Source organism: Tetrao urogallus (assembly GCF_951394365.1).
Source record: "Tetrao urogallus genome assembly, chromosome: 3".
Classification (NCBI taxonomy): Eukaryota; Metazoa; Chordata; class Aves; order Galliformes; family Phasianidae; genus Tetrao; species Tetrao urogallus.
This window is the reverse complement of record NC_136815.1, coordinates 48119714-48142086: the sequence shown is the minus strand read 5'-3', so window position 1 is coordinate 48142086 and position 22373 is coordinate 48119714. Positions and strand designations below refer to the sequence as shown.

At 40.7% G+C, this 22373-nt stretch overlaps 1 protein-coding gene across 1 annotated transcript; it reads left to right on the top strand.

The window, feature by feature from the left end:
* Positions 1-17271: 17271 nt before the first annotated feature.
* ZBTB14 (zinc finger and BTB domain containing 14) lies at positions 17272-21641 on the top strand (the record flags this gene model as incomplete). Its single annotated transcript, XM_079533877.1, has 3 exons — positions 17272-17528; positions 17643-18066; positions 20298-21641. 3 exons carry the CDS (start codon positions 17272-17274, stop codon positions 21639-21641), a joined length of 2025 nt encoding a protein of 674 aa, XP_079390003.1.
* Between the last annotated feature and the right edge of the window lie 732 nt (positions 21642-22373).

Below are 22373 nucleotides of genomic sequence, written 5' to 3'. Positions count from 1 at the left end.
TGGGAATCCAAACTGATCCAATTCCAGCTGTACATTCTTGGATAATATCAGTCATGAAAACTGTGCTTGGTCAAAGCAGGTCTCTGTGTCCTCAGCAGCAATGGCAAGTTACATATCAATCAGCAGAGCAAGCATGATTGTTGGCACCAACAATTAAATCTCTCATATTCCTGGCTTAAGTAATGCTTTGCTGCTGGAGAGAAAAATAATAATCTCTTGTGACAACAATTATGTCAAAGACTTTCTAAGATGGAAGTCTCATCCTCTGCATCTCTTTCTCCTTCAGAAGAGGAAAAATTAGAAAGAAAGAAAAAAGAAAAAAAAAAAAATGAAAAGACCAGCAGAATTTCATTATTGATTCTTTTGAGAAAACAGTGATTGTCGTATTAGATGTCATAATGTACAAAAACCAATATCTCTACCATCTCAATGACTGAGATTTCATAGACATCCATATCCATGCAAGGTGACAGGGAAATTTTTCTCATGCATACGTGTCAGCTAATATATGTGGCCTGTTCAGAGCTTGTCATGATGACAAGTGGGTCTAGGATCTTTCTACATTATAAATATCCATCTATTGGGCCTCAGTCCCCATGGATCTCACTGAGCACTAATCTTTGAGTGAGTTGAGCAGAAGCTGCCAAAAGAGAAGCACAAAATACTGAAATAATGCAAACTTCTCCTCCACTGTTCCTTCCCTTCCCTTCCCTTCCCTTCCCTTCCCTTCCCTTCCCTTCCCTTCCCTTCCCTTCCCTTCCCTTCCCTTCCCTTCCCTTCCCTTCCCTTCCCTTCCCTTCCCTTCCCTTCCCTTCCCTTCCCTTCCCTTCCCTTCCCTTCCCTTCCCTTCCCTTCCCTTTTTCCAATATGACTTTTATATGGTCTATAACCTTTTATCAACAGCTATTTCCTACAAATTCCTATAGCATTTATAATTGGTCATATTCTACTGCTATGCTACTGGTAAGCAGAAGTTCATAAATGAAGAGTGTGTTACTATTATTGTCACTAGAGTTAATCATAGAACAGATGTCAGTCTGAAGTCAGCATATCCCATTACAAACATAAAGGTATAAATGATTAATTTCATAGCCAATGGAGAACAAGTTTAATTATTACTTAAATACATTTAATAGGAAATTCTTTCAGACTAAGCTCAGTCGTTTGGTGTAGACACAGACAGCACAGTTTCTCAGATTCATATATTCACATTCTCAGATTTATATATTCATATGTAAATCTATGGGTGTTGAACTAGATGATCTTTGAGGTCCCTTCCAACCCAAACCATTCCATGATTCTATATAGGTGGCTGCAACAGTGAAAATAATATCCCTAGCTCAAACACAATAAAGGTTAGCACCTTTCCCCAGAAAGATGTAGCAGTCTTGACAGGACTAAAAGCTATCAGGACTGATGAGAAAGGGCACTCTTCAGCAGTAAGAGAGACATCAGTGTCATAAGTGGGTACAAACACAGTGGGTGCATCTAAGTCTATTTTTGCTTCACTTGCGAAGAGATGTCTGTTCTGTTCACAGTCTCTATTCCTGTCAATCAAGGGTAAACTTCTACATGCCCGTGTTCTATGCTATACTATTGAAGAATATGGTTTGTCAGCTACGTTGTTTTTGTAGATCCAAGATTACCACAACAGTAAAGGCAATGTCTTTACTACTCCTTTATCTTTACTGTTTTGAATCTTGTCTGAAATACAGTTCTCTGATACCCAGTAGACCAGATTTAGCAGAACCTTTCTCTAGCCCTAAAGTTCCTTTCAGAGGCAACTGTCTGCTCTCAGTCATTCTCAGAAGACTGCTTCTGAAGTAATTTTTCTTTGCTAGATTTTGTACTTGGTGGCTTTCTCTGTCTTCATTGCTTTGCATCACTGTTAAAAGCTCAACACTGAAAGAGAGATGGGAATTCTCCTGGTTAACTACAATCTTCACCAGACATTAAAGGGGAAAAAAAAAAAAAAAAGAACAAGAACTTAATAAAATTTATGCTTTGAATGATAACACATCCTGCACAAACTCAGTGGGTTCAACTGCTATGGTGGATGTGGCATTTGTAACAGAAGTGGTAGAGTTTGTGAATACATCTCTAAAAAGCCATGCTGGGCCGAGAAAGTTACTTGTGTTTGTAAACAGTAAACACAGGGTATCATAGTATGGATATATTTGCCTTACAAACCATACAATATGTTTTCACTGGCCTCATTTAAGGCAGGCAGAAGTGTCCTGTGATAAATACTAGCTGGGTATAAAAAATGTCATTTGGATTTTATGTTATTTTCTGTCTTACTGTCCCCCAGCAAGTACTAACAAGTGAGAGTTGAGAATCACAGCTTCAAAGATGCAGGGGGAAGCTATCTAAAGACACGGAAATTTGTGATGCGCTATTAAAGAATGTGTATTCCTTCCCACAGTAGCAAATGTGAAAAGTGATAGGTGTAGGAGAAAACATAACATCAGTCTAAATTACAAGGAAAAACAGGAGTAATTGTGTCTTATAGGGATAATGTAGTTTGGAAAATACAGTCTGTAGACTCTGAGGTCACACTAGCTCAAAGAGATCTGAAAGATATAACCCAAATAAGGGCTATAAAATATAGCAGATGCATAGCAGATAAATTGGGTTGTGCTGAAAGCAGGAAAAGTCATTTGGAACTGAAGATTTATTAAGTGATTTCACTACAAGAACCAAATTTGTGAACAAAACTTGTAGGGGAGGTTATTTGTGTTGTTAATGAAAAACAGTTGGAGTATGATTTAAAGCAAAGGAAGGAAGGAAAAAGGAATTCTACTGTGGAAAATCTTGTTTAGACAGCAAACAAATCTAGAAGGTCCTCCCATTTCCAGATGAAATCCTTTGGTTTTCTGTTAAACTTTATACAAAATGTATACATTCCACTGATATTAGAAGCTACAATCTTGCCTCAGAATTTTGCTTCAGAAGACTTGTATTTTTTTAAAAGGGATTTTTCTATCCAATACTTGGCAGTAACTCAAAGCAAATGTCAGAAGAGCCTCATAATTACAGCACAGATTTCAAACAAAAACAAAGCCAAGCACGGTTTGAAGGCCATAGTTATTTGAAGGTCTAAACTGTTGAAGCTGATTTAACTGTGTGAAGGTAACTCACAAAGCAAGTATTCTTGTATTTTGATTCGAGCTAAGTTTTTCTTCCATAGGAACTAGCACAAATACACCATCCTGGAATCTCCTAACCCTGCCACTAGTTTTAAGTTTATTGACGTGATGTTTACTGATCTATTTCACAGGGCGTTGGAGTCCAGTAAAAACAGAGGAAGTAATAAAAATTTAGGCTCATCAATATTATAGTATATGATTTATTTTACCACACTGTTTTGATACTCTATATGTGGGCCTCAACTATTTTTGCAAGATACAATACAAATACAGAACAGAAATGTGGATTTTTCTGCCAAAGAGGAATAAAAGAGATTACTAGATAAAAGCACACAGATGGATACAAAGGAATATGTTGGTGAAGGATCCCAGCATACATGGCTTATTTACTGCCAAGAATTTTGAAAGGAGAATTTTTAAGAAGAGCTTGAGGAATATTTTTATGTATGTTTATAGAGAATTCCCAGAACAGATGCAAAACTGTACCTCAGTGGGCTGCCTTGGAGAACACTGAGAGAAAATATATGGTTTGAGAATATGGGAATCTCTTAGCCAGAAAGACGGCAGAGCAAAAGACAGAAGTAAGAGTGGGAGGACAAGACACCAAAGACCTGCATTGCAAAGACTGCAGTGGGAGAGGATACAAAGACAATGCAAAGACCTTAAAATGAAGGCAAAACCAGTCTTCTCTGCAAAGCAAAGAAGGATTAAAATACAAAGAAACCAATGATAACATAAATTTAAAAGCCAGGCCAGCTAAGAGGGATTAAGACACATATTTTGGCAGGCAGAACTAGTGATGGACCATGATGACAGAAGCCAAAAGCAACGATGCAATAGACTGAAGCTTAATGAGGTGGAATGGAGCCAGCACTTAGATTTGTTTAAATACGCATAGGAATTGGCCTGCTGTCATTTTATCAGCTATGACAAGACATAAGGCTGAATACCCCCAAAAACTTCTTCTACATCCACTACTACCCACATACCTTACTAATAATGGGAGCAAATATGGAAACTGCTGAAGTTAGTCTGAAGAAAAATATAACTAAAGATACGCTTAAATAATCCCAATATCATTTCAGTTAATGTCACCATTACACACAGCACTCTCCCAACAGAATGTGGAATATCTTATTTTGCCTTTGACAAGCTCAGAGAATGAAAGTCAAAATTCAGAAACAATCTACCACACATCTGCTTTATTTGCACTTATCTCCATGAAATGGATATGAACATCAGCAATGGCTAACAGTATTTGATTTAAGGAGAGATGATACTTAGGACAGAAAAGCCTATAGTAGTTGATAATACTACAGTTCTCCTTTATTCTCCTTATCACTTCCTCCCTCATGTTGCATACAAATACTGAAACTGAGAAAGTACTGTCATAATGTGTAGCATTATTATCTCTGCATTCATGTCAGTGGAAATGCTAAGTCATGGCCTGAACCAGTGATTGAGAATCTGGTGAGAAGACAGGGCCAACCAAGGGGAGCTCAGGTGCGAGCAATGCCCCTGAGTGACTGGAAAGGGTGGAGCCAGGATCCACCCCTTCCCAGACCTCATTTAATGGTTGGCAGTGGAGGTGAGGGTATCTCTTTCTGGAGATCCTTGCCTACCTGTGGTCTCCCAAGGGTAAGCAGCTCTTTCTTTGTTTCTGCATGTGTGGCTGCTACACTTGGGCTCATTCTCATTCGCTGCAGCTAAATACTTTGCCACCCTGCTATTATTGCACTACTTTTCATCCTATTATAGCATTGCATTGTCATTCCTGGCCTGTCTATGTATTTGTCAATGTTGTAGTAAGGTGGTTGATATCTTCATTGTGTAAATCCTCTGTGGTTTTCCAGAAAGAAGGTCTTATTTTCAGAATTTATTTCTTTTCCAACACCATCTCTCTGCATTCATATCAAAACAAGACAGGAAGAGAAATGAATCTGCAGAAGCCAAAAAGCAGAGAATGACTCTTAGCCATCCATTTCAAATTCATTGAGTAATAAATCCTGATTGGTCAATAAATACAGATTAGTTTAGTTGCTAGTAGATAAAATAATCAGACAGTAAGTTTACAAATTATGCTGCAGACATACAACAAACTATTAATGTAACCCTACCTTATTTTGTAATCACAGCACATATCAAGCAAAAAGGCTTGCTATATTGCCAACACAGTCTGTAGTTATACCACTATTGGCTTTGGCAGAGAAGTCAGTGGGTATTTAAATCCAAAATACGTATTAGGCAAAGCAGAATGAGTAATGCTTGGGCTGACCATAAGGCATGACTGTTATTAAGTCTCTTTGAACTCACAGAGACTGAGCAATGTTCATTTGCTCTACATAATTTGGCAGCCACAGCTGCTGGAAGTATTTGTATGGTTTCTGTGTCTCTGATGGATGGTACCCATAAAACATAAACAGCTCAAACCAAGCATATGTAGCACTTACTTATTTTCATGGGACTAATAATTCACATAAATTACAATAAGGTAGAGTTACTTACAATAATATAGTTATGTTTCCCATAATACGTGCAACTTGCATAGCATTGAAGCACACAACCTGATTTTGACTGCAAAGTCAACATTGATATGACTTGCAGTTTACAAAATGTACACACTTGTACTGTGGGCACAAACAGTTGGAAGAACCTTAATCAAGCAAGATGGTAAGAAAAACATGTTTGGGCATAAAGTCTGATAATCCTATAAGTGCAGAAGGAATGTTGTCCTTAGACAAAGTCTGTCTAGGAGATGTGGTACACCACAGCAAGTCATCTTTCTAGTGCTTGGCAGATATATCCTATGGATATCTTCCAATTTCCCTCTTTTACACAAGCACTTCAGAATTGGAAAATTCAAATGTTTCCTCGGACTACTATAACTTCCTACTGTGGCAGAATGATTATGTTTTGTTTTGTTTTGTTTTTTTCATATCTATTGTGTCATGCCTCTTTTATGCTGTAGCAATTGCATCTCTATTTTTGGCACTTTTGTTCACCTGGTGCTACCAAAATTATCTTATCTTAACAGCATTTTCTGCTTGTCATCTCTTTGTATTCATCTTTGCAGTCCTCAAAAATTTAGAAAACTGGAACAGGGGAATTTGTTGAAGACTGTGTGCACACACACGTGCGCGCGCACACACACACAAAAATAGCTCAAATCTATTAACCCTTCCTGGAACTTTTTCTTCCAGATATGTTTTTGAATTAAAAGCCAGAATTATTAATTTGGATGCATTCAGGAGATTATTCAAAATATTTATACAGGGGAATGACTTCTGCAGACAAAATCAGACTCATAGAATGGTTTGGGTTGGACGGGACCTTTAAGATCATCTAGTTCCAAGCCCCTGCTATAGGTGGGGGCACCACCTGCTAGACCAAGTAGCTCAAAACCCTGTTCCAGCCTGGCCTTGAATACTTCCAGGGAGGGAGCATCCACAACCTCACTGGGCAACTTGTTCCAGTGTCTCATCACCCTCACAGTAAAGAATTTCTTCTTAATATCTAGTCTAAATCTACCCTGTTCCAGTTTTAAGACATTTCATCTCATCCTGTTGCTACCCACACTTCTAAAAAGTCCCTACCCAGCTTTCTTGCAGGCTCCCTTCAGGTACTGGAAGGCTGCTATAAGGTCCCTCTAGAGCCTTCTCTTCTCCAGGCTGAAGAGCCTCAGCTCTCTCAGCCTGTCCTCACAGGGGTATGCTCCAGCCTTCCGATAATCTTCATGGCCCTCCTCTGGACCTGTTCCAACAGCTCCATGTTCTTGTGTTGATCTGGGGCTCCAGATCTGGATGCAGTACTTCAGTTGGGGTCTCATGTGAGCAGAGTAGAGTTCCTTAACTTAATGGTCATGCTTCTCTTGATGCAACCCAGGATATGGTCGGCCTTCTGTGATGCAAGCAAAACACGGCTGATGAGCTGATAAATGATTGCTAATTATTCTTCTTTGACAATACTAACTGTAACTTTCCTTAACTATGATGCTGAATTCTGATGTTTTGTAAGGGTTTCTCAGGTATCTCTGATGTGATGGAAATCATTTTTGCCTACAGTATATATGCTTATGCCTCAGTAAACTTCTCTGTAGTCACTAAATCCTACAACTGTTTATCTCTTTTTCATACTGAAATATGACAAAGAGATATGATCCCACTTTATATATGTGTGTATGTATGTGTATGCATAAATTTCTCTGTGAAAGGCAATGTAACTGGAGATGTGCCTCTTTTGGTACAACGTTACCATCAGCATGGGTTATCATCAGTATGGGCAAGTCCCATGAGAAGAAGGAAGTAGAGGCGAAGTGGCCAAGGTAATGTCCTTTTAGAAAATAACCAAGAATAGAATGAAGTTTCCTGGTTCCCTGTCAAGTTCCCAATCCACTGCCACATGGGAATAGTTTTCCCAACTGTTGTTTAATGCCTTTGCAATGTATTTTTTAATTTAGGTCTGACTTTTTTTATTTCTCTCTAAAAAAAAAAAAAAATAATAATAATAATAATTAAGCATATGTTAACTACTTGATCCTACACTTTTAAAAGCAAGCTATCTTAATCTGCCACAGTTGTAATTTTGAAATACAAGTATTTGGGAAAGATACGAGAAGCTTCAATACACTTGGAGGAAATAATCACTTAATTAAATACATTTTTTCCAAAACCCAGTCCTGGGAAAGCAAACAAAGACAGCAATAATGCTGTGTCCAATCTATTAGGGGATTTTTTTTTTTTTTCCTATACTACCTTCAAATTAAATGGAGAGGTAGTTTTGTTTGCATCTTCTAAGTAATTAGACTGTTAATTTCCAGTAAGAGTTTTGGATTTATCAGAATAAAACATTTCTACACCTGAAGAGAATTAGGATACACTCAACTCTAACACAGCATGAAACTGTCTCCAGTAGAAATCAGTGAAAGCCCTGTGTATACTTAGTGGCTTTGGGGTGAGATTGTAGTGAAGACTATCTTATTTCTGCCATTTTAAACTTGGAGTGATCAATTTCAAAACGTAATTTTTCTTTTAATGTAGGGTTTTGGCACTTGAAGTATTTCATAGACTGGCAAGCTACACAGAACAATTACAATCATCTAATTTGACTTGCCATAGAAAACAAGACACAATGTTACTTGCTAATTTTGCTCTGAGCCAATTAACTATTGTGACCAAGTGTATCTTTCAAAGACATTCATGTTTCACCTGAGGATTTCAAGAGATGAAGAATCCATTAGTTGTCTTGCTAGTTTTCTCTAACAGTTAATCACTCCCTCTGTTTAAAATATGCATACATCATTGCCCATCTGAACGGATTCGTGGTTTGAACTTCCAGTTATAGGCAATTCGGGTTTTTCATCTTTGGACTAATTACCCCTTCATTCAACTGGTATTTTCTCCCCATCAAGTTAAGTAAATGTCTTTGCCTCTGTAATCAAGTCATCCTAATGTGTTCACATTGAGGAAGGGAAATAGCTTGTGCTTTTGAAGTGTCTCACTGCAAGACACTTCCTGCAGCCCCTAAAATAATCCTGAAGCTGTATTTTTCTCCCTTTTTCCTTGCATACTTTTCCCAACAAAGGAATGTGTGCTGTACTCCAACAGCAAAAGAGAAACCAAACCATTTGAATCACAAGCCCTAATTGCACCAGTAGAAGAGGATGCAGATGGTAAGGTGTGTGCTCCACCACGGGGCCTTCCACTGCTGCAAAACCAGGATCCTTAATGGAAGCACTGGGTCTTTCTCCACAGGCGCTGACTCTGGAAACAGCTCTGATCAGTCTAAGCTGGGAGGGGAGCCAGCTAATCCCACTGTCTTTACCAGATCCACGCAGACCAGCATCAGATTTGTGCTCCCCCTTTGACTTCCTCATATCCTTAGCTGTTTCCCCCCTTTTTTTTTTTTTTTTTCCTATTTCTCCTCCTCTGCTTGAAAAACATCTGGGGCTGCCATCTTCTGCAGCACTCCTGTAACTCTGAAACAAAAAATGTCAGCCAAAAGCAGTATCATAATTTGCTGATGCAAGTTAGTTACATTTCAGAGTAGGGAGGCAATGTGTGAGTCTTGTTCTTCTCCGATGGAAAGGCTGTAAGCAAGAATAAGCTCTAGAAGTTCAGTGTCCATTTCTGTGTATGCTGTTACTTTATGTCTTTGTTTCAAAGTTAAGTAGATGGAAACTAGTTTGGATGCCTGACAACGTAAAACAATGCCATACTTCATAAAATCAAAGTGACTGCCAGCATGGGGAAGAGAAGTGGATACAAGAGATATTCCTTCTTCTGTATTAGTCGTGACATATCATGAAGGTTTTGTGTTTGTCATGGATCTGAGAAAATTGTTTTTTGTTTTTTTTTTTCCAAACTATTAACTACTCAAGATAACTTTTTTAGTTTTCTAGGCTAGTTTATTCCCTCCAAGTAAATCAAACACTTCTCCCTTTCTTCCCCTTATCTTTCTTATTCTGAAGCAGGTTACGCTCACTGATATTTAACAGTTCTGACAGAGCACTGAGGCTTTCTGCCTCTAACCCAAATCCAGCTCAGTCCAAATAATGTGGTGATGTTTTCTTGGGGTGATATTTTTTTCCAGTGATCTTTTATGACTTTGCTACTGGATAAGAGCAGTTCTGAATTCTGCTTTCATTATCATAACATTGTTTCTGTTGTTTCAACAAGTGTTCCTATTCAATTCAAGATCAAAACTGAATGCGTTAACAGGCTAAAAACATTCTAATTTCCATAGAGAAAAGGATTGAAATGTGCAAAATAGATTATTCAGCAAGTGTCCTTCACTATACAATTTTTTGTTATTTAAATACATACATAAATTAATAATTTATATTAAATATAGATATATAAAATAATTACATTAAATATAAATATATAAAATAAATTTAATACAGTTATTTAAAAAGTGAAAGCTAGTAGCTACCAACAAGTGTGTAGAAAACCCCATTAACACTGAACAGAATCTCGTGCTCAGAATTGTACAACTTGTTCACTCTACAAAGCTCTCCACCTCTATGTCCTTCAGCATGCAATTCTCAATATACATTCAATTGTTTAAAAATCACTCATAAATTAACTGCTACCTAAATAAAAATAAAAATCTTACAAATGCAGAATTTAAGTCCTTCTCTGCATGGTGTTGATTTTATATTGCTTGTATTACTGAAGAGACGTGAGGAGGAAAGCATACGAAATCATTTATGTTATGGAGCAGTGTAGATAGGGTGATAGCTGCTATTAGGAAGTTTGCCTTTGTGTTTTGTTAAATGTCACAGTAATTCGGTGACCCCATTCTCACGCTAGATCATTTATTTAAAGAAAAAAATAAAATTGTCTACCCTTCTTAAGCAAACAAAATAGACACCAAGGAAACAGTTCACAAAATGACAGTTTCTTCTGTTAACTGCATCAGACATAAAATATGACTTAAATGGAAGGCATTGTACTGGTGTTATGAGACCAGCTGGTACATGTGCTCTGTAAATCAAATAGATACCTCATCTGTGAGTGAGAAATCTGTTCTTTCTGATTGGTCAGTCACTCACAAGCTTTTATACACTTGTGGATCAGTTGTTTCTTAGGAATGTGTCTGTAAAAACATTAGCAGAATCTGCAATATAAATGGGAGCTGCTCCTATGTTTGTTTCCTACCTAATACGTATTAACCACTTCACCTAAATGTTTTCTATTGCTTTTGTAAATCATTATTAGACACCCAAAGGTCAAGAAATATCCAAGATAAAGATGAAAGTGTAAGTGTAGGTGATTCTTCATTTGATACTATATTTGACAGGGATGAAGAATCCACATGCTTGCAGCGCACTTTCTTTCTTCTTTGGGACATCTCACTTGTTTTCAGTTTCCTCTTTCCATTGGTTTCTGTGAATGACAGTAAATACTGCTGCTCCCCTGAGTCACTACCTAGCACCAGTACCACACTACAGGGGTCAAAAATGCATAAGGAAGGAATATGATGATACAAGATGCAAGACATTGAAGTTTTTGTTATATACCTCTGGCACTTGGCATTGGAAAGTGGTTCATCTTTCTTCATCTTTCATCTTTCATCTTTCATCTCTCACTCCCTGCATGGTTTGCATCAGACAAGGATGTCATACAGACTCAGGAGTTTTAGAAAACTGATAGGAAGGAAAAGGGAAAACAAGAGAGTACTAGTGATATGGGGAAGAAATAGTGAAAAAAAAATGAGTGAAGAAATGGCATGCAAAACCCATCAACATCAAGAAGTATATATTAAAAAAGGACACAGGGGAGACAGAAACAGAGAGTCAGGCAGTGTCAGTAATAAGGTGTGCAGTATTATTATCATTCTGTCACTAGACGGGACTTGTATGCCTTCTAGCACAGGTGCAAACACTGGCATAGCTCAGTTGGTGGGGTGGCAAGATGGCCTCAACTTCTCTTCTGGTGATGCAGTGGTACCTAAGGTTATGCCACCAATCTCCATCACCTGTGTTCTGTTCCTCCTCATTAGTCTCTACTGTTCTGTAGATGCTTGAAAATACAGAGTTGAGTAAATGATGCAAGAACATGACTGAGTCACATGTAAATTTGTGCTGGGAAATTTGCCAGGTTGCTATGGGTAACACACTCCACAAGGAGCATCTGCTCAGTGACTGTCCTCCTCAGTTCCAGGACATCCACTTGTACTCTACAGAGACACGGGCAGTCCTTGCTGACGTGTGGGCTCAGTGATTCCCTTTCCAAATACTGGACATTTTGTATCTTCATTTTCTCCTGCCAGATCTGCACAATGAAATATCCAACCCCATGTGATATCCAAATATCACATGGAAATCTACGTCCTTGTATGACGACAATTTCTGCAAGACTAAGGTGAAATTTGAATAATGGCAATTATTCATAATAGGCTATAATATTATGATGTTCATATCATTGTAACTCATACAGACTTTATAAACACCACAAATGCACAAGAACACCGACTCTTAAATACATAAGTTATAACTAGTCACCACTTTAAATACTTAGAAGCAGATCTTCAGCATTTCTTACCTGCTATCTGCCAGTGGCTGCAGAATGTGGCATTTGTCGTTCTACACTCCTGCTATGCAGGATGGACTTGTTCTAAACCAACAAGCTCATTCTACAAAGGTCTCTTTTTCCATACAGATATCACCACAATGAAAACAGTCTGGAAACAGCCTGCTAGTTCAACAGTTCCACAGTACCCAAAGCCTGCTACATCAGATAAAAAACAGCGAATCTACTTCAAAGCCTGACTATTAATCTCAGTTAGCTGGGTACAGGGTAATTTCATAGGAAGAGCGTTTCATTCAGACATAGAATCAGGACATCTTTGCTTCCTGGTCGCACTTTTCCTGCAGAAGGGTATTTTCCAGTAGACTGAAAAAATGCTTCCATTATGCAAAGTGACATGGTATATACCAGCCCACCAGACATGCTGTTAGAGATGTGTTTTCCTGTTCTTGCATTTTCTCATTCTTACGTTTTACCTTCTATAATGCGTGTGGTTCAATCCCAGTTCTTTTTACTGGATCTGTGATCTTGAACTTTTGTTTTCTATTTCAGAAGCCCAGCACAACATGCTCAGGTTATGCCATTTTAAAAGTTGTATTTCCCCACAAATCATTTCACTGAACTCTGTGCCATCAGGTTGGCAACTCACAAATGGTTTATGAAAGTGCAGAGGTGGGAGATGGGTGTTGCGATGATTGCTTGTATTTCTTTCTAGTAGGTCATGGGTGTCCAACATTTTGGCCTGCCCTGGCTGCCTGGAGCAAAGAGGAATTGTCTTGGGCCACATAGAAAGTAATTCCTCTTATTTATTTCCATGGAAACTATATCAGACATAAAGAGCACAGTAACACTACTGGTCAGAGCAAATTCTCATTCTGTGCAAAAATATATTCTATGGTAGGCAACAGCATTTGCTTTTGTGCTTTTGAGGAATTAGCTTGTGGCACATCAAAATGTCTCGTGCTGCACAATTTTAACACTCAAAAACTAAATGAATGTACTAATGGACTGTTTATGTATTGCATTGTGATTTTCAAGTCACTACTTAAAAGTAGGCCACAAAATCTTCATTTTACTTAAGTAGTAGAGTATATGATGTAGGAAAAACTGCAGATTCAGTGATTACACACACACAAAAAAAACCTTTAGTTCTTTAACAATCGCAATATTGTTCTGTCCTTTTCCCAGCTCTGTAAATTCTACAATCTTCCACAGTGTTTTCCACTTGTGAAATGAAGCAAAGCAAAGCTAGTTTTTTTTATCTGATGATAAAATGAAGAGTTAATCTTCTAAAATGAATAAGTATTGGAAATGTCACCATTTTAACCATATAGTAGTTATAGATGTTGTTTTGATATGCATATTTTTATATGATTTTTTAAATCCTTGAGAAATAAAAAAGATCTGAATCTTTATTTTTAATTCTTATGTAAATGATAAGATTAAACACAACTGTAAACTTTGTATGTATGTACATAAGTATCTTTGTTTTAATATTACTGATGATTTTTGCATTGAAATAATCTACACATTGTTCAGCATTATTACTACAGCCCCTAGGACCGCTTGAGATTATGCAGGGAATGAAAGTATTTGTCACGGGCATCTCCGCAACTTGTGAACATTCATACTAAGTTCCAAGTTTCTACATACACTTGTACTGTATATTCTGCTTATGAAAACTGTTGGTTTTTTTTTTTTAACTTTATTCGGTGCTGTAACCATCCACCTGTATAGTATTTTCTGACTAAATGACTGATCATACCAAGGAAGATCAAAACGATCTTATTTATGAGTTTGCAGTAGTCCAATAAGCAGAAAAGAAACCAATAAAGATTTATGATAATATTTTTTTAATATAGAATTTGAGAAATATGATAAAAATCCTTTACTTATTCAAAGTGATACAAGTGTCACAAATGTTTTTGATTCTTCAGAGAAAACCGACAAAGAATGTGTACAGGAACAAAGATTTTTTTATTTAATAAGATAGATCTTAGATGTTGTTTAAAAAGAAAAAGGTGATTCACATGGTTGTAGGAATTATTAAGAAGGTCCACATTCTGTACATTTCACAGACACTTACAAATGTAATAAATTAAAAATGAACTTCTATTTTGCTATATGAGAAATAGCCTGAAGATAACTGAAATAAACCAATGTTGATGCACCTGGGTGCAGATGATGGTTTATCTATAGGAAGTGATCCAGGAGAAGATGACTGTGCAATCTTTAAAAAAAGAAAAAGAGAAAGCAAGAATACAAAAATATATTCTCTCAAAAATATTGTTAAAACACATACTAGGAAAATACAATAATGGATGACACTTAGTGGAATGGAGAATGTAATCGAGGTGCATACAGAGAAAAATGCTCAACACACTATTAATGCAAGAGAAAACCCATATAGTGTGGCTTTCACAGCCCTTGTTCGCACAGATGTGAAACAGGACCAAGTGAAATGTAATTACATAGAAGCAAATTGAGTAAATATATGATTTCCTACTCCATTTATTACGTTCAAAGAGAAATTGGTAATTGTCTTAGTAAGACATAAATTTCATTGTTTTGATTTTTTTCTTTTTTCAGTAGCACTAAAGTATTTTTTCTTGACTGTGACAATTAATAAACACAACAAATGCTTGATTTCTACTCCAGTTACGAATGGGGAAAAAAAACCAAAATTCCAGTAACTGCCTAAAAAATGAAACAGCAGACAAGATCTGAGAAGAATGGCTGGAAACACAGAGCAATTAATAAAATTGGAAGAAAAACAAAAAGGAGAACAGATACCTTTCATTAAACAGCTACAAAGTCATGCAATCTTGAGTTGACCAAAAAAAACAACCCTGAAAGCCAACTCATCTACAGCCATATGGAAAACACTAAAAAATAATAACAGAACACAAAAGACCTGAGGACCACCAGAACAGAGATTCCAAACTCTAGCTTTATTTCTAACCAAACAAGCCATAAAACAAACAAATCAAGACAGTACAATGGTTTAGATGCACTTCTGACTAGCAAGCAGATGCAGGTATGTGCTCTCCTAAATTTTTTATTTGTGATCAGAGAACACCTCATGTGTGAAGTAGTGTTTGGTAACTGTCTTTACCATATTGATCATGGAGTGGTTTAATTCACATTTCTCAGTGATAAGATGAAAACTGCTACCAAATACTCAACCCAGGATATCAGTTTAGGCTGTTCAGGGAACTAGCTAGTGAGGTGCCTGGAAAACTGGTTTTGAATTCTCTGGGATCCATCACCACAGGTCATTTTTTGAGTACCAGCTCCTGAGAGCACTTGAACAGGAAATTTGACAATGTCCAAGTTTAGCAAGCAGGGTAGGAGGCCCCATCCCTGGAGGTATTCAAGGGCAGGCAGGAGGGTGCTCTGAGCACCTGACTGAGCTGTGGATGTCCCTGTTCATTGCAGAGGAGTTTCACTAGATGGCCTTCAAAGGTCCCTTCCGATTCTAAGGATTCTATGATTCTATTTTCAAATTCCTTTATCGAAATGGAAAGCACGACTGGACTTCCTAACATTCACTGTTCAGAGCCCTGTGTTTAGCCAATGCAACAAAATGCATACCATTACTTGCTATCACTCAAGACAGCATTGCTCTCCCCATGTCCCAGTTTCAGTCTACATTGTTAATAATGCACCATTTGACTGCTGCTGAGGGATAGACGCGTGCTCGGGACCACTCCATGGAAAAGAGCAATAGCCTTTGAAATGTGTAGAGGGGATGGGACAAGTTGCCAGCTGTGTTGGACTGCATGAAGCTCATGGGTTGGACATGCCTGTAGTAGGTGAATTGTTTCTCTGAAACTCTAAGCCCCAGATATTTGTACAACTATAGTGTCACTAAGAGCAGTTTCTGCAGTGGCTTCGTAGACATTTAGATACACAGGACACACAGGAAGGAATACCATCCAGAGGGATCTGGACAGGCTTTAGAAGTGGGCCAGAAAGAACTAAGTAAGATTCAACAAGGTCAAGCGCAAGCTGTTGCGTTTGGATCAGGGCAATCCCAGATACAAATACAGACCAAGAGAAGTACTCATTTGAAAGCAGCCCTGGGGAGAAGGACCTGGGGGTTCTGATGGACATGAGCCAGCAGTGTATACTTGCAGCCTGGACATCCAACTGTATCCTGGGCTGCATCAGAAGAGGGGTGACCAGCAGAGAGAGAGAGGGCATCGTCCCCTCTGCTCTGCCCTCCTCAGCCCCTATCTGGAGTACTATGTTCAGGCTTGGAGCCTGAAATTGGTGGGGAAAGAGGTGGGGAAATTCAGGTTAGCCTAGGAAGATTTTATTCACGGAGCAGTGAGGGGCTGGCACAGCTGCCCATGTAAGCTGTGGTGCCTCATCCCTGGAGGCCCTCAAGGCCAGGTTGGACGGGGCCCCGGGCAGCTGAGCTGCGGGGTGGCAGCTCTGCCCACGGCACGGGGTGGGACTGGATGGGCGTTAAAGTCCCTTCCGACCCAAGCCGTTCTGTGTTTCTGTGCTCCAAACACCGAGGCGTGCTCTCTGCACCACTCCTTTCAACATCCCGCCTCAGCTAACCGCGCGACCGCGGAGTGCTGAGAAGCCGCGGCCCCGCCGCTACGGGCACGGCTCCACCCTCCCCCTCTCCGCAGCTTCACGCTCCCGCGCCGCCGGGCGCGAGCGCCCCTTCCCGCCCGCCGCATTGTCTGGCGCGCGGCCCCGCCCCGCCAGCGCCGCCCAACGGCGACCTCCCTCGCCCCCCCCTCTGCCTCCCGCACCCCGCTGCGGGCCGAGTCCGCGCCCCGCTCGCCGCTGGGTTCGCTCGCACACGCACACACGCAGGCGCGGCAGGGCGGGTGCCCGCGGCGCAAGCGGTTCCCTCGGCTCCCGCTGAGGCAAGGGCTGTTTCCGAACGCCTTTGCGCACTCCTCTCCTCCTTCCTTCCTCCTTTCAGAGGAGCGCGGAGCTTCCGAGAGGGCCGATGGAGCGGAACGGAGTTCGGACGGGGGGAAGGGAGAGGAAGCGCGGGGAGCGCGCCCGCTGCTCTCGCCCCCGCCTGCGCCACGCTCCCGGCCCGGCGCGCCCTGCTCGCACCGCGCATGCACGCTCCCCCTTCCCCCCCCCCCCCGCCCTCGGCGCGCGCGCGCGCACTGAGTGCTCGTGCAGGAGGCGGCGGTGGCGGCCGGAGAGACGCGCGCAGACCCCCCCCCCGGCCCCCTCCCCACACTCCCCCTCCTCCCTTCCTCCCTCTCCCTCCCCCCCCCCGCCCCGGTCCCCTCTCCCCGTCCCGCGCGGCGGCAGCGGCGGACGGCGGCGGCCCCCGCGCTCCCCGGTTCCGCGCGCGCGCGGGCGGCAGGTAAGCGCCAGCCCTCCTCCCCCCCCCTTCCTCCGTTGTGCTGCGCGCGCGCGCCCCCTTCCCTCCCTCCTCCTTCTCCTTTCCTCCCTCCGCTCAGCGCTGCGCCGCCTCCAGCACCGCGGCGGAGGCCGGAGCAGCTCTGCCCCGCAACAAAGGGGCGCGCGGCCGCGGCCCGGAGGCGGGAAGCACGAGGAGAGCGCTGGGGCGGCCGGGGGGGAGCGCGCAGCCCCGCGAGGCGCGGGAGTGCGGCCGCCGCTGCTCGCGGGCGCCCCCGGCGGCGGGACGGCAGCGCGGGTTCCCGTGGAGCGGCGGCGAGCGGGCCGCGGAGGCCCGGCTGAGCTGGGTTGGGCCCCGGCGGGAGCCCGCCCGCGCCGCGTCCTCGCCGGCGGGTGCGTGGAGCGGGCGTGCGCCCGGCTGCGGGCGGGCACGGGCACGGTGCGCAGCTGTCCTGCGGAGAGAAGGGAGCCGGCGCCGGCAGGAGCCGCGGCGACAGTCACGAGCTCAGATGGAAGTCCCGGCAGCAGCCGTGGTCACAGCGGTGAAAAAGCTGTGTGAGGGGACGAACAATAAGTAGTGCGGTGGCAACGGGGTGCTCCTTCAGTTTGCTGCAGTGCTCCACTCGGGTGCCTGCTGCATACCGCTACAGAGTTTGGTTTCTTTCCCCGATCCCAAACTCCTGTGTGCTCACCAACACGACTTTCAGCTAGTTAATCATTCGGTAATTTATTCCCGTTTAGCAGATCTTAACAGATTCGTAGCAAAATTGTGTATTGTTTAATGAAAATAGAAGGTATCACTGCTAGATCGTCAGCAGTGGCACTTTGCTGTGTGCTCAAAAGGGAAGCAGGGCTTTCCTCAGCTTGCAAAGAGCTCTGAAACCTATTGGAATTGTTAGTCGTGCCATTTGGTGGATTGGATATAAGGACCAAAACTTTATTATAAGGGTGGTGAGGTGCTGGAACAGGTTGCCCAGAAAGATGATGGATGCCTAATCCCTGGAGACACTCAAGGTCAGGCTGAATGGGGCTGTGAGCAACCTGATCTGCTATAGGTGTCCCTGTTCATTGCAGGAGGGTTGTACTGAATGTCCTTTAAGGGTACCTACCAATTCAGTTTCTTGATTCTTTGATGCCTCATTCTAGATCAGCAGAGCCAGGCAGCCCAGGAAAACACACACAATATTTCTTAGTTTTCTTTTACCTGTTTCACATACTTATACACTTCCTTTCTGAGTTTGACTTCATTTCTGATCAATCTTAACATCTGACTGCATAGCCCAAATAATTTTAACATTTGTTTCTTCTTTTTTTTCTCTTTTTCTCTCTTTTCTTTTTTTTTTTTTTCTTCAAGTCGATAGTTCCATATGCTGCAATGCCAGGCTTGCAAAAGCTGTCTGATGCTGAATGTTTCTACATCATATTAAACAGCCATTGCCAAGGGGTGGAAGTTGCATACCTACCAGCTGCTTCCATTTTCATATCTGGTCAAGGGTAAATAGGCACTGAGGAGTGGCATTCCCAGTAGCTGCATGACAGGTGATGGAGGGAGATGTCTGAACCAAATATTGGCTTACCTGATCAAGTAGTTGGCAACCCTGCCTATGGCAGGGAGGTTGGAGTTCTAGGATTTTTAAAGTCCTTTCCAATCTAAGCCATTCAGTGACTGCCTCCCTCCCCCATGTGTTTCCTGCCCCTATCACAAGGGCTGCCTGTTGGAGATTGGAACTGAATAATATCACTTCTGTATTTTTCAGTGTTTCTGTGCCAAAACGTCTCCACCGTTTGTTTGGAAATCTGATATCCTGGGTGTTTCTTGACATGCATCCATCTGTGGCCCAATGTGCCATCCTTGGGGCTGCTTTGCCTGCTTGCCATGCTCTTCTCTGGTCTTACTCACCTCACTCAGCAGAAAACTGTCCCCTCTTCTGGATGAACTAATAGATTGACTTTGTGGAGTCCTGTAGAGTTTTTCCTGGCTTTTGGATCTAGGGAAGAGTGAGTAGCAGGAAAACAGTCAGAGAAGTAAAGAAACCAGCAGAAAGTAAACATGATTTATGGCAACAACAGAACTATTATCAGATGAGTTTGTGCAGTCATTTGTAGAATCTGTCTAAATAATAACGGAGTGTTTTAGCACAGTGCGTGGTGTCATTTTAAATAATTGAAAATGCCATGCTTTAATGCACTAATATAAAACAGATTTTATCATTTCTTAATATGTTAATGTTTTCCTGTCTTTCAGGCTGAAGGTGGCCCTTTGTAAGGGTTAATCATCCGTCAAATATTTAATAATTGTTTGTTCAGAAAATTTCCTGCATTGTTCATGGTAAGGCTTGTATTTCATATTTCACTTTTAGTTTGTTATGCTGCCACATTTTCTATGCTGTTTTCACTACTAATATTTACTTCAGTTGTAAGAACTATCATACTGTTGGGTCATGCATTTAGAGAAAATTGCAACTTCTCAGAAGAAGTTTTCAATTTTGGATGACTGAATCAATATATAGCTTTAAATAAATTAATTTCTTAATACAAAGAAAACACAACATAAGTAGTTGTGTCTATAAAGCTTATAATCCAGGGGAATATTTTTATGTCTTTATTTCTAATTTCCAAAGAGGTTTCAAAGTAATGCTTTGATAATCTGAAAGGCTTCTCTGACCCTGTTAAGCCAAATATTTCATTTGTTTTAGAGCGTAAATGTCATCAGCTGGTGGAATTTTATGACTTAGCCTATTTTATCCCAAAACTTTCCCTTGTTATTTTACAGGAGTTTTTCATCAGTATGTCTGAAACCATTAAATATAATGATGACGATCACAAAACTGTGTTCTTGAAAACATTAAATGAACAACGTTTGGAAGGAGAATTTTGTGACATAGCTATCGTGGTTGAAGATGTTAAATTCCGAGCACATAGGTGTGTGCTTGCTGCCTGCAGTACCTACTTCAAAAAGCTTTTCAAAAAACTAGAGGTCGATAGTTCCTCAGTAATTGAAATAGATTTTCTTCGTTCTGATATTTTTGAGGAAGTTCTTAATTACATGTACACCGCAAAGATTTCTGTTAAGAAGGAAGATGTAAATTTGATGATGTCTTCAGGCCAGATTCTTGGTATTCGTTTTCTGGATAAACTCTGCTCTCAAAAACGTGATGTATCGAGTCCTGAAGAGAACACACAGTCCAAGAGCAAGTACTGTCTGAAAATAAACCGTCCTATTGGGGAACCTAATGATACCCAGGATGATGAGGTAGAAGAGATTGGAGATCACGATGACAGTCCATCAGATGTGACAGTGGAAGGAACTCCCCCCAGTCAGGAAGATGGGAAATCACCAACCACTACCCTGAGAGTTCAGGAGGCGATTCTGAAGGAGTTGGGAAGTGAAGAGGTTCGAAAGGTAAACTGCTATGGCCAAGAAGTGGAGCCTATGGAAACAACGGAGTCAAAAGACTTAGGATCTCAAACCCCCCAGGCTTTGACATTTAACGATGGCATAAGTGAAGTGAAAGATGAACAGACGCCAGGCTGGACGACAGCAGCTGGGGATATGAAGTTTGAATATCTGCTTTATGGTCATAGGGAACACATTGTATGTCAGGCTTGTGGTAAGACCTTTTCTGATGAGGCACGACTGAGAAAACATGAAAAGCTACACACTGCTGATAGACCATTTGTTTGTGAAATGTGTACAAAGGGCTTTACCACACAAGCTCATTTGAAAGAGCATCTGAAAATACACACAGGTTACAAGCCTTACAGTTGCGAGGTATGTGGAAAGTCTTTTATTCGTGCACCGGACTTAAAAAAGCATGAAAGAGTTCACAGTAATGAGAGGCCATTTGCATGCCACATGTGCGATAAAGCTTTCAAGCACAAGTCCCACCTCAAAGACCATGAAAGAAGACACCGGGGAGAGAAACCTTTTGTCTGCAGTTCCTGCACTAAAGCATTTGCTAAAGCATCAGATCTAAAGAGGCATGAGAACAATATGCACAGTGAAAGAAAACAAGTTACTACAGCCAATTCCATCCAGAGTGAAACAGAACAGTTACAGGCAGCAGCTATGGCTGCTGAAGCAGAGCAGCAATTAGAAACTATAGCTTGTAGTTAAAAAAAAAAAAAAAAAAAAAAAAAAAAAAGAAAGAAAGAAAAACACCCAGAAACTTTATCAAAAATAATATAAGATATTAAAATGAACAAAATCTATTGTTGATATACATTTAGACCAATAATTATCTTTTGAAAAAAAAAAAAACCACAACTATTTTTATTGGATTTGAATGCTACATAGGAACAGAAGGCATTGTTCAGTTAGGTATTTTAAAAAATTCAGAGATGGGTATTGTTAGAATATAAAATAGTTTTGTTGTCATTAGCAGTATAATGCACTAATAGCTGATTTATTTTAAGGTTATGATCAATTTCTCTATAAAACAGGGATCATCACTGGAGGATATTTTGCTTTATCAAGCATGGAATACTGCATACAATATAGACATCAAAATCAGTGAATGATGTCTAAAATGCGGATAGCTCATAAAATTAGAAGCAGAAAGGAAATAGTTTTTCATAATTTTGAAGGTGTTAGGCTTACAATTCTTGAGAAAGAAGCAAGAAATTATTCCCTATGCTTTTTAATTCCTCTTTTTTTTTTTTTTTTTTTTTTTTTTTTCCACTCCCTCAAATATCCTTTCATTTTAACTGAGGTGGCAAGTTTTATTAACTAGGAAGTACTCGCTTTCCTAAAAAAAAACTACATTATTCACCATGGTCCAGGCTGGCAAAGAAGGGTCTTGCACTTGCCAGTTCCTTCTATGAGGAAAAAGTGTCTGACTTATTTGTT